General features: G+C 36.2%; 1 protein-coding gene across 1 annotated transcript; it reads left to right on the top strand.

Annotated features, from left to right (window-relative positions):
* Positions 1-7,568: 7,568 nt before the first annotated feature.
* LOC137741187 (polygalacturonase QRT3) lies at positions 7,569-9,661 on the top strand. The gene is made up of 3 exons (XM_068480995.2): positions 7,569-7,870; positions 7,973-8,209; positions 8,492-9,661. The coding sequence occupies exons 1-3, from the start codon at positions 7,664-7,666 to the stop codon at positions 9,494-9,496; spliced, it is 1,449 nt and encodes a 482-aa protein (XP_068337096.2). The 5' UTR covers positions 7,569-7,663; the 3' UTR covers positions 9,497-9,661.
* Positions 9,662-12,453: the final 2,792 nt, after the last annotated feature.

The following is a 12,453-nucleotide window of genomic DNA, read 5'->3' on the forward strand; positions in this document are numbered from 1 at the left end:
GAACCCAATGATCAAACGAGTATTGAATTGAATAAAATATGAACTAAAATTGAAATTACATTAAGATGGCAATCTCCTAACAAAGAAGAGGATTAAGAATTCATATAAGATTTCAAAGAGCTTGTTTCTGCTCTTGTGATTTTTTCATCGCCAATGCTCAGCTTGTAAAACTTCCAGTTCTTCTTTATGGGTAGTAAAGATGGTGTTGAGAGCATTATGTTAGTCCATATCATTTCAGCAACCTCATGACCTTCTTCTTGATGTTGGCGACTTAAGCTTTAGGGTGGAGTTAAGAGTTGTGCGTTGGGTATGGAGGTGATGGCCTAATAGGGGTGATGAGAATCAATAGTTGGTGGAGGTCAAGCTTCCATGACATTCTATTGATTTTGGAAACTAAATAAAACCTAGTTAATTTAACATAAATTTAATTGGGGCTTAACGAATGTGACATTTTCAATAAGTTAGGTACTTATTTGGAATATTTAAAAGGGTTGAGACAAATTTGAAATGACAATAAAAGGTTGGGGGGGTTTTAGGTACTTAATCTTGATTTCTTTTTATTTATTCATGAAATGGCTAGAAATACACAGGGATACAGAGGGACAGAAGATGACTGCGTGAAAATCATGTTCCTTTATACACACACACACACACACACACACACACACACACACACACATATGCATATACATATATATATTAAAAAAAAAAAACCAACTGTGATAAATCAAAGGCATGTTAAAATCCAATAAATAGTATGTACATGCAAGAAGAAGAAATAATAACCAATAAAGCAAGTAAACAAAAATGATAGCATAAATCAATTAGAATGAAAGACTCCAAATTAGAATAAAATTAGGTCGATAATGCTTAATATCTATTGCATATGGCATAAGATAATGGTGGGGTGGTGTTAGCAAAATGCAAGTGACAAATGTATTTCATTGGAGTGAGTTATTATATATGTGAGGTTTTTATTTGGAAATTGATATTACATGTACCCCTTTTTGGCAAACCATGCGAATGAGGGCATCTGCCATGACAAACTAGTCATGTTTGTCGTGTTCGAATCGTGTTTGTTGTGTTCGTGTAATACCTGTTATCTTAATGGGTCATGTTGTGTCACACCCATTATTTTAAATGATAAAATGACCTGGCCCGTTAAGAGAAATATTTGTTTTCTTTCTAAATTTGCAAATGTTAGATTGCCACGTAAATATTAATTCAAAACATAAAAACACAATTGTCATTAAGTGTTATATATCTACATACTCCATAATAAGAACCTAATAAAAAGGTATCTATACACTACTAGTCTACTACAAAATATCAAATATGCAAGGATATGCAAAATGAAGGAGTATTTCTTTTCAAGGTTGTGAAACCTTTCTAAGAAGTTAAAACCTTCACAATGAAACTCAAAGATTGCATGTTATTCTTTTTACAAAATCCTTCTAGTTTCATTGATCATCATGGAGAAATTGTATTGGAACTTTGGCTTGATCTATTGTCTTCAAGAGTTATATTGATGATGTTTTCAGTAAGGCTTTCCACATCAGAACTCTCTTCCACATAAACCAAGTATAGAAAAAGCAAACATTATAAACCATTCAAATTATGAGAAGTTTACCAAATATAATTATAAAAGGAATAAAACAATAATACTATACCATATAAAAATATCTTACCTCATTTTCCAAATAGCTAATCTCGTGTGCACAACAAAGCTTGAAATGTTTCTGACAACAATAAACTACGTTACTAGTCTAGTCTACCCCCAATACTAAATGCAAAATTTGACGCAATAGTTGAATGGAAATTGTTAACACATCTCCTGCTAACTGAGAAAATATTAGATAATGAAAACGCTCGATTTGTCACTAAGAAAGAACATCTATGTCTAATTTTCTAACTATTTTTTATCCTCCCAATACTTCTGCAATTCATTTTTTTTTTTTCAATCGAACTTGAACCATTGTAATTATTATCAAAATTCTACATTATAAAAAATAAAAAGAAAACATAATAAGAATCATGCATCATGCCAATTTCAAATGTAATATCAACACTTTTTACAATACTAGCTATATGTATAAAGTAAAACAAAAACAAACTTAGGTTACCTGAAAGGGGCATTTTGATATAGATGCCTCAAATTTGAATTTTTTTAATCAAACATCTGTGACTTTTAAACTTTTGATCAAATATTCTTCTACTAATTTTTAATTAAAAATTATGATTTTTATTGTATTTAATTAACCAACTAGTTCAGAAAATAATATCACAAATATTCTAAAATCACCACAAACATACTATCTTATCTTATCATAATTCGTTCAAAGTGAATTTTTCTTATTCAAATAATTTGTTGTTTTAAATTCTAAAAACACATAAACATCCTATTAACATACAATTACGAAATATAACATGCACATATATTAAATATAACGTACCAAACATATATATTAAATATAACGTACCAATCATTTGGTATGTTATTGGTACGTTATATAAATTAAATCTGCGTACGTATTAGTATTTTGGTACGTTATAAAATATTGCTTTTAGTACGTTATGCAATTCTTTATTTAGTACGTACCAAGTTATTAGTATGTTGGATTATCCTTATTTTGGTACGTACAAAACTTATGATACGTTATGTGTAAGTTGTGTAACCCAAAAAAAAAAAAAAGATAACTTTTCACATTAAAACATTGCACTAAAAAATATTTTGTCAACTCTTAATAATTAATTATTGGAATAAGGACTCATTTTAAATAAAAATGTGAAAAGTAGTTGTTAAAAAATTCAAATTTATTTTCAGTTGCATGAAATTAGGCAGTCTAGTCTACATCTCAATTTTAATTATAAACGAACTCTTGTTTTTTTCTAATCTATATAAAATGTTGAGTTGGAAATTGGAAAAACTATATTTCATCCAATTAATCTTGAACCCCAGTAGATATAATTGAATCCTTAAATTGAGTGTGACATCCCGTCCCGGGATTATTAAAACGCACGTGTGAAATTACATTATTGCCCCTAGTTCGTTTTTGTCACGTTTTTGGTTGTTTTGTGTGGTGTGGCTTGTGTTGGACCACACACACACACACACTGTCACATTCTCCCTCTCCCTCTGTCTCTGTCCCGTGTCTCTCTCTCTCTCTCCCTTCCCGTTCACCTTAATATGTACGGACAAACCCACAACCCACCAAATCCTCACAGATCGAAGAAACTAAGGACATCTTCGAACTCGTGAAGCTCGTGCGAGTGCAACCATACCATTTTCAGGTAGGAACTCTAACGTTTTCACGTCGATTCGACAATGGCAGTTTTGAGCACTATTCATGCAAACTTAATCTAGCATGTTTTTGGATTTTTGAAGCTCACAGGTGTCTTAGTGAGGTCCCAAGGAGCCTCGGAGTGCTTCGTTGGACGAATTTGGACGTCGGGATCGTCCTGCTCGAAGTTGGCCGGTTTTGGTTGTTTGCACAGGTAAGATCGCGTAAGTTTTAGCCCTTGAAACTTGTTGGGACGTGTTCTACTAGTTTAGGGCTTCGTTTTGGCGTTAAAATCATGAAAAACGGTTGAGAAATGTGTGAGAAAACCCAAGTTACAGGTTTTCCCAGTTTCCGGCGCCGGCGACGTCGCCGGAGTTTGAACGAAGAAGGTGACGGAATATTCCGTCAATTCTGACGGAATATTCCTGACGCCGTTAACGGAATCTGTCAGTTTTGACGGAATATTTCTAACGGCGTCAGTTGACGCCGTCAGTGTGCGCCGCACGTGCCTGCGCGTGGCCGGCGCGTGGGGGCGCGTGCGGCGGAGGAAAATTTTTCTAAAAATATGGTTGTGATCCTGAGGTTGTGTAGAGCACGTTGGTATATTCATTTGTCCATTTTGAGCAATGTATGAGAAGTTATTACGAGAAATTGGTTATGTGCTTTAAAGTTAACGTTTTTATAGCTATTTCGCATATAGGTGACACGTACCCCGAGGACGAGCGTGCACACGCGAGGCAGGGGGGCTACGACCCTTCCACATACCAGTGAGTGGGCTTTTGTTTTCCGTATATACCTATATACATTTATATTCCCAGAAATTGTTTGAAAATGGGTTATTTACGTTATGCCATGCACTTTATTATTATCGTTTATGCATAACGGCATGCATTAGTAGAGGCTTGCATATACATATGCATATTGGGTGCAGTGGACGCACAGGTAAGTGCCAGGTAAGCGTTATTCACGTTTATGTTTCAGTAGTGGTTTGAGATAGTTAGAGAGCTCATAACCTGCACCCCCGGTGTTAGTGCTCCCGCCCGTGGCCAGGGCACAGTCCTTCACGTGATGTTCACCTCCCGCACCTTATGCTCACCTTGGACTCAAGGTAGGTGCACAGGCCTGTTGTACAGACCACTTTAGGTGGTTCCGACTCGTAGGTGACCCGCGATTATTCGCCCAGTCTTCACGTGATCGTAGCACTTATTTACACCCAGGCCTGTCGTACAGACCACTTTAGGTGGTTCCGACTCGTGGGCAGGTTTAGATATTGAGATTGAGATTTGAGCTCTAGATGCAGCCGTACAGGTCACGTTAGGTGACTCCGGCTGCCAGATTACATGATATTGATTTGATTTATACCTGGGCACTTGCATATCATTATGAGATTTCGGCATGGCATATTATTTGAGCATGTTTGGCATATGTATTATGTGTTTATATTTTCTGGGAAGTATACAGGTTTTACGGCGAGGGGTTAGAAAGTATTTTATAAATGGTTTTCGAAAGCTTTGTTTTTGCCCACTCACACTTTTGTTTTGCGCCCCTCCAGGTTCTAGTTTGAGTAGCAGTTCCGGTGGTTTCCCAAAGGGCTTGTTCGGCACTTCTGACAGACACCTATCATTGTAGGGTCACCTTCGGGTGAACTATTGTCGCAATTTCTTTTAGACTGCTGTAGACCTGCTCTGAATTGTGTTTCACTTACGCTAGCACTTGTTTAGTACTTTATATGCTAGTTTTTAATTTATTCGTACTTTTATATTACTACTTTATTGGCTTCCGCACGTGCACATGGCTACGTCACCTTCGTGTGACGGCCAGCACGCTCCGATCACGGTCGGGGTGTGTCATTGAGGACGGGATGAGATTCCATAAAAATAGCAATAAATTAATGAATATTATTGAGTGCATTTTTTTTTTTACATAGAAATGGATTTAAAAAAATTTATAAAATACTTAAATTAAGAATATACCTGGAATATAAGTTTAATCAAAAGTTGAAAAGTAACAGATGTTTAATTTAGAAAAATCTAAAATGAGGTATCTAATTCTAATTTATCCTACCTGAAATAGAACATCTTCACCTTTTGTTTGATGATTAGGCACCGAGTGCACTGGAGTATTTGAATTATCAAGACGAGAAATACTAAATTAATACTTTTAGAGGTATAAAATCCTACTAGTGTTAAGTATAGTATTATGCTTCGTGGTATTAAATTATTAATTTAATATTTTTTAATTGTGTGATGGGTTACTCACGTATATACATGAACTGATCTATTATTTTAACAAGTGCTTATCGGATTATCCGATAATAACCCGATTTGTTATTATATCAACCTGAAAAACTTGTTAATTTCGTATCATGTTAACAAGTTGTATAAAAAATTGTTATCCCGTATGGTGGCTCCGTCCCTGTTTGAGAGAACTAAAATCACACATGAAAGGTGTTTTTCAATAAAATCACTTTCTTTCTTTTTATTATCTTTTATTTTTTTGTCGAAACAATAAAATCACTTTCAAACCTTAGATATTTTCTAGGGAAAAGTCAAGACCCCGAGTCTTAGAAGTGACTATCAAATTGATAACTTGACAAAAAAAGCTCCCACGAAAAAGGGGTTGGCAGAAAACCCGGGGGCAATTGCGGTCAAGTTTGAAGTTGAAAAGCCAAATGGCCTAAAAACACGAAAGCAATAATATTGGAAAAAATGCAACAAGTGCCTAACTTTCCAGCTGAGCCATTCGTCAGGGAAGTAGCAGCATCCTTATAGAAGGCTCACACTACATTGGAAATTTAGAATCGACGACTTGCAAACCAACATTTGTTTAATCACATTCAAGTCTCTCCTTTGAAAGACTGGCATGAAATAATAAACGTGCTTCTTCAAGTCATCACCCTCTTCATTCTCAATTACTCAAACTGATCTTCATAAGTTTGATTAATTTTTGCTCAAGTATCACCTGAACTTGTAAGCATATACAATAATACCGCAACTTTCCTTTTTTATTTTTTTACCATCTGGACACTCTCTACTATGTTTTTTTTTTTTTTTTTTTTTTTGGAATCTATCACTTACGTTATTTTCCATTCATTTTGCAGTTAAAACAAAATTGGTGGTTTGTACAACCCTAGTCCATCAATTCCCTCTATAAGAGTTTGAAAAATTAATATATAAATAAATTAAGGTGAACCACGCATCCACTTGCTGACCTAGAAAACAAATCTTGAAAGCTTACTGTAAATGAAAGACAAAATTTTTGCATAATTTTCACTTCTATTCTTCAACAACCCTTGCAAAATCAAACTCGAAACCAACTTCTCCTTTTCTCTTCATGATCTGACTCCAACAACACTATTAAAAAGTGCCTTTTGCCTTCATACAAATTGATTCCAGCAAGCCCTAGGAAGTGAATTGACAAAAATATCCCTCCACATGAGAGGCACATGACATGTTTTAACGGAAAGTTGAATGGAAAATAACGTAGGTGATAAATTTTAACAGTTAAGAGAGTCCATGTGGTAAAAATTAAAAATTAAAAGTTTAGTTCGAATTGACACACATGCTTGCAAGTTTAGGTGATACTTGTGCAAAATCCCCTTAATTTTTTCTTTAACTAATTACTTAATTTTTGGCACCTAAAAGTCCAATTTTTGCTTCAAGCCGCCTTTGTAACGCACAATTGGACTTAGTCTATAACCTAACTAATTAATGATGATTCATGTTTGTACGCTACGATCAGATTTCCTTAATACTCTAGTTTACCGTTCTTATTTATTAGTTACAAAAAAAAACTGTAATATTCATTAAAGGAAGAATTTTTTTTTTTAAACATTAAGCCCAAAATTTAAAATAAATTTGCAGCAATCTTTATAGGAAATAAAGTTGATAACTTTTTTAGTTAAAATCTTCTAGATGGACTACATGTGTGTTATCTTAAGCAGACTGAGATTGGAAGTAAATTTAAAAAAATTAAGATGAACATGAATTAATAATAAAATATAACTATTTGGACACACAAAATTAACACGGTTGTTGGCATGTACACTCTTTAATAGAGCCGGGCTTCACTTGTATTAGAGCATGTGTTAGCAAGTGTTAATTCTGTGTTTGAATAAAATTGTCACAACATTTATAATATGATAATAAAATCATAATCATAATTAATTCAAAAGGCCGGTTTAGGTGCTACAAATTCAGTGGTCAACTTTATATTTAATTCTTCCTACTATCCTTTTCCGGCCAAGAAGAAAAGCAAACAAATTCAACAGTATTAGAACTTTCAAACTTTATTATGTATATTAGTCAATATATATGATGCTGTTGGCTGTGATGTAGAGTTTAGAATACTTCATTTTTCTCTCTGAAAACAGTTATCAAGCCATGCTGCCCAGAAATGCTATGTCTTTGAAGCTGTTAATGGCGTTTATGTATGTAAGCGCAATCGTTAATCATGTAGAAGGCTCGTACTCAGGTACAAACACTGGTACTTACCATGACCAGATGAGGCGCATGGCTTTGATGAAGGCATCGCATACCATCCGCAATAAGGCCTCAACAACCCAAAGCTATTCAACACCAACTCTATATGTATGTTTACATATATATTTTATTCTTTTATTTTTGGTTTTAATTAGTTTCAGTTTTTTTCCAAATGATCGTTATGTGATTTGTTCATATATATGGATTCAGGCATCCGCAGAATCACGTGTACATCACGTGACTGAGTATGGTGCTGACCCAACCGGAAGATCAGACAGCACAGAGGCACTACAGCAAGCTATTTTACATGCCTTTGGATCTCCTCTTGATGGTCACTTGATCAAGGGTGTTGCTGACCTTGGAGGCACTCAAGTTCACCTTGATGGAGGGACATACAAGATCAGCCGTCCGCTGCTCTTACCAGATACCGGTGGTGGAAACTTTATGGTACACCTCCTAACATTTTTCTTAACTAGAACAACCTGATGGTCGGAATGCATTATGCTTAGATGGGTTAGAGCCGTTGGTCGAGGCACACTATTCGTTACCTTGCAACCAAATTTGAATATCATTCTCTGTAGATTTAGTAGTTATAGAATATCTTATTACAATTATTCTAAAGTTTAGTAGTACAATTACTAAGAATAATAAGAATAGAGTATATAGAACAGTTTATATTTTGTTTGTAAGTTTTTTTTCATAGGCTCAGGGTTTGCTACGGTGTAACAGATTCATGGTGGATCTCTTCATGCATCCGATGATTTCCCAACCGATCGCCATCTGATCGAGCTACGGTCACCGTCGACTTCTCTTGTGTACGAAGATATCACGCTCAAGGATCTCATGATAAATTCAAATTTCAGAGGTGGTGGAATTTCGATTATCAATTCACTAAGGACTACCATTGACAATTGTTACATTTCACATTTCACAAGTGATGGTATATTAATTCACGGTGGCCATGAAACCTATGTTAGAAACTCCTTTATTGGTCAGCACATCAATATCGGAGGCGATCACCGTGAAAAGGATTTTTCCGGCATCGGAATTAACATCATAGGAAACGATAACGCAATCACCGATGTGGTTATTTTCTCAGCATCAATTGGTATAATGGTACAAGGGCAAGCCAACGTGTTCACCGGAGTACATTGTTACAACAAGGCCACTGGATGGGGTGGGACTGGAATTTACATTCGGGCACCTGGGTTGACCCAAACCCGAATCCTGAATTCCTATTTTGATTTCACGGGAATCGTGGCAGAGGACCCGGTCGAACTCCATATATCCGGGTCATTCTTTCTTGGCAATGCCTTTATTTCGATCAAATCATTGAAGGGTGTGGCATGTGGCATCACCATCGTTGATAATATGTTTTCAGGTGATTATACCGGTGTCCCAATAGTCCATCTAGATCAATCCAACGATCGATATTTTACTACTATTGATCAAATTATGGTTGATCGAAATGTCGTGCGGGGTATGGTTCATAAATCAACGGTTGCCAAGGGGTCAGTTTGGAGTAATGGGACTAGATGGACCATTGATTTCTCACACGTTCTCCTTTTCCCTAATCTCATACAAAATGTGCAGTACACATTGCAGGCAAGTGAGTCATTTCCAAAACATGTCCTACGAAATGTGTCGAGGAATTGTGTCACAGTAGAATCAGACGTACCCGTTTCTGCCACGTTGCATGTGTTAGTGGATCAGAGCATGATGGGTTACGTATAATTTTAAGTGTGATTAAAATACATGTACATCAAAACACATACATGATACAATGAAGTTAGTTTCTTCTGTTTTCTTTTATCTGTTCATTGGAAAATTAGATGGTGTAAGGTTAATAAATCGTGGACTGGTTTTGCCAGAAGTCTAATTGGACTTGGACTCTAACAATTAAGCAGAGCTTCAAATATCTTGGTTAATTTCAAATTTGTAACGTGTTTCAAAGTTGTTAGTCCCAAAGGGAAGATACCAGTGCTGCGTGTTCAGCAAAATCGATTGAACTTCTAGCACTTTTGACTGATGTTGTTCAATGACGTATAAGTTTGCACTACTAAACTTGCTTGACCATAATTACCCATTTATTCAGCATATAGGGTTCAAGGGAGGTTTTGGGACTCATGATTACCCATTACCCATATAATCAAGAAATCCCACCTTTGATTTGCTCCTATATAAATCATGAAGAAAATCATATAAAGGATCCATCCCTTAAATGCGGATACCAGCCTCTTGCTACATATTCACATGTGTGAATATGCTTTTTAGTTAAAAATGATATTAAAAAAAAATGACATAGGTTTTGTTTTCCAAATACTGAAACGGTTTTAAGATGTGTTTGGTGTAATTTTGTGTGAAATAAACTGAAAAAATGAAAAAACGTTGCAAACAATATTTTACATAAATTTTGTATCAAATTGACGTTCCAGTATTTTTCAAGAATAAAATTTAAAATAATATCATACACACTACCACAATCATCACTTTCTCCACCGCCATATCACTCGTGCCACCATGACCACCACCATTTCCATTGTCTCACCATCACCACCACAATTGCCACTTTCACCATCTTTAACACCATCTCCTCCCATTACCATCATAGCAGCCACCACATCATTCACTAGGGGTGGGCACGGTTCGGTTCGGTTCGGTTTTGAGTGAAACCGCAACCGAAACCAAAACTTTTGGTAGTGCGGTTTTGAAGCCAAAATCGAAATGAAACCAAACCGTTTTCAGTTTGATTTTTGAGAACAAAATGTACAATTTAAAATTTACACCTATCTACGCATAAGACGGTCTCATTTTCCAAACAATACATGTTTACACCTATCTAATGCAAGTGTTAATTTATGCTGAAAATTAATAAAATAGGATCATCTGCATGTTTTCACTTGGTCACAAAGGAGATTTGTATTTTGCAGCAGAGGCTGATTAGCATAATAAAGCCTACACTGAACATGTAAATGAGGAGGATGGGAGAATTGTTTATATGTCAACACACTATATTTGCTTGTAACAGTTGACATATATTCCAACTCCACACACACACACACCTGTTTTTGCACCTTTAAATGTTAATTACTAACATGGTAAAATACCAAAAACGTTGTATGTAAATTTGTACCAATAAAATTACATGTTAATCATAATGCAAGTGTTAATTTGCACCATCTAGCAATAAGCTTATGGTTATCAAATCTAAGAACATGGTTTGTTATGGAGAAGCTGGGGATGATTTTGTTAATCTACTATTTAGTTTCCTAAAAAAATGCAAGATAGCTCTTCATCTTCGAAGGGGTGCATTGATAAGTGATAATTGTCAAATAGAATAGGGGTGAAAATGAATGAAATTCTAGTGTGGTTAAGTCCAATACTAAATGTATGGACTCTAACAAACAACCATATAAAAGATGACATTTAATTTGAGGTGTGGTTTTGGTTTTGGTCCGGTTTTCAAAAGCCAAAATCGAAACCAAACCGTTTCCTACTTTGCGATTCAGTTTCAAAACCGCAACCGTTTCAAAACTGCAAAACCGAACCGTTCGGTGCAGTTCAATTTGATTCTATGTTTTGGTTTTGGTTTTCGGTTTCAAGTGCCCACCCCTATCCTTCACGCCATCACCTCTGTTACAATGGCCACCGCCACCACCTCGTCTCACCATTGATGCTGCCATCGTCACCTCCTCACCATCAACGCCACCATCAACATCACCACCTCCACTGCCTCATCATTGCAGCCGCCACCTCACCACCACCATCGCCACTATTATCACCGTCACCTCCCATCACCCTCACCATGCATGGTTGCCAACATCTCCACCATCTCTGCCACTATCATCCCAGCCACCTTTAAGCCACCATTTCCAAAATCATCCTTCAAAATTCAACCACCATTTGCCACCATCGTCATCGTCGCTGCCATCACCTCCACCACACTCCTTCCATCATTGCCCCTCTACCCCATTATTATTAGCAATTAATGTTAGGATGATATTTTATGTATATCTTGAAGAGAGTAGAATGCGTTTAGGAGCGTGGAATATAGGAACCTTAACGGAAAAATCTATGGAAGCAGTGGAAGTTATGGTGAGGAGAAAGATAAGTATTATGTGCCTACAAAAAACTAAGTGGGTTGGTCTTAAAGCAAAGGATCTAGAAAACTCAGGTTTTAAACTTTGGTATTCGGGCACAAATAGAACGAGAAACGATGTTGGCATCATCGTGGACAAGACCTTGACACAAGATGTTGTAGATGTCAAGAGGGTAGGAGATAGAATTATGGCAATCAAGATTGTAATAGGACAAGAACTCATCAATGTGATTAGTGCATACACACCTCAAGTAGGGTTGGATACAAATTTGAAGGAGAAATTTTAGGAAGATCTTGGAGACTTGGTGCAAGGAATTGCTCAGACGGAGAAGGTATTTATAGGAGGAGATTTAAATGGACACGTGGGCAAGGAGACAGGCAACTATGAAGGTTTTCATGGTGGCCATGGTTTTGGGGAAAGAAATGAGGATGAGGAAGCCATCTTGGATTTTGCAATGGCATATGATCTCTTCTTAACCAACATCTTCTTTAAGAAGAGAGAAGAACATGTGATCACCTACAAGAGTGAGTCGTCAAAAACACAAATAGAGTTTCTTCTAATGAGGAAGGGGGGTCGTATAACTTGTAAGGA

The sequence above is a fragment of the Pyrus communis genome, chromosome 9, assembly GCF_041283825.1.
Source record: "Pyrus communis isolate YQ-2024b chromosome 9, ASM4128382v1, whole genome shotgun sequence".
NCBI classification, from domain to species: Eukaryota; Viridiplantae; Streptophyta; class Magnoliopsida; order Rosales; family Rosaceae; genus Pyrus; species Pyrus communis.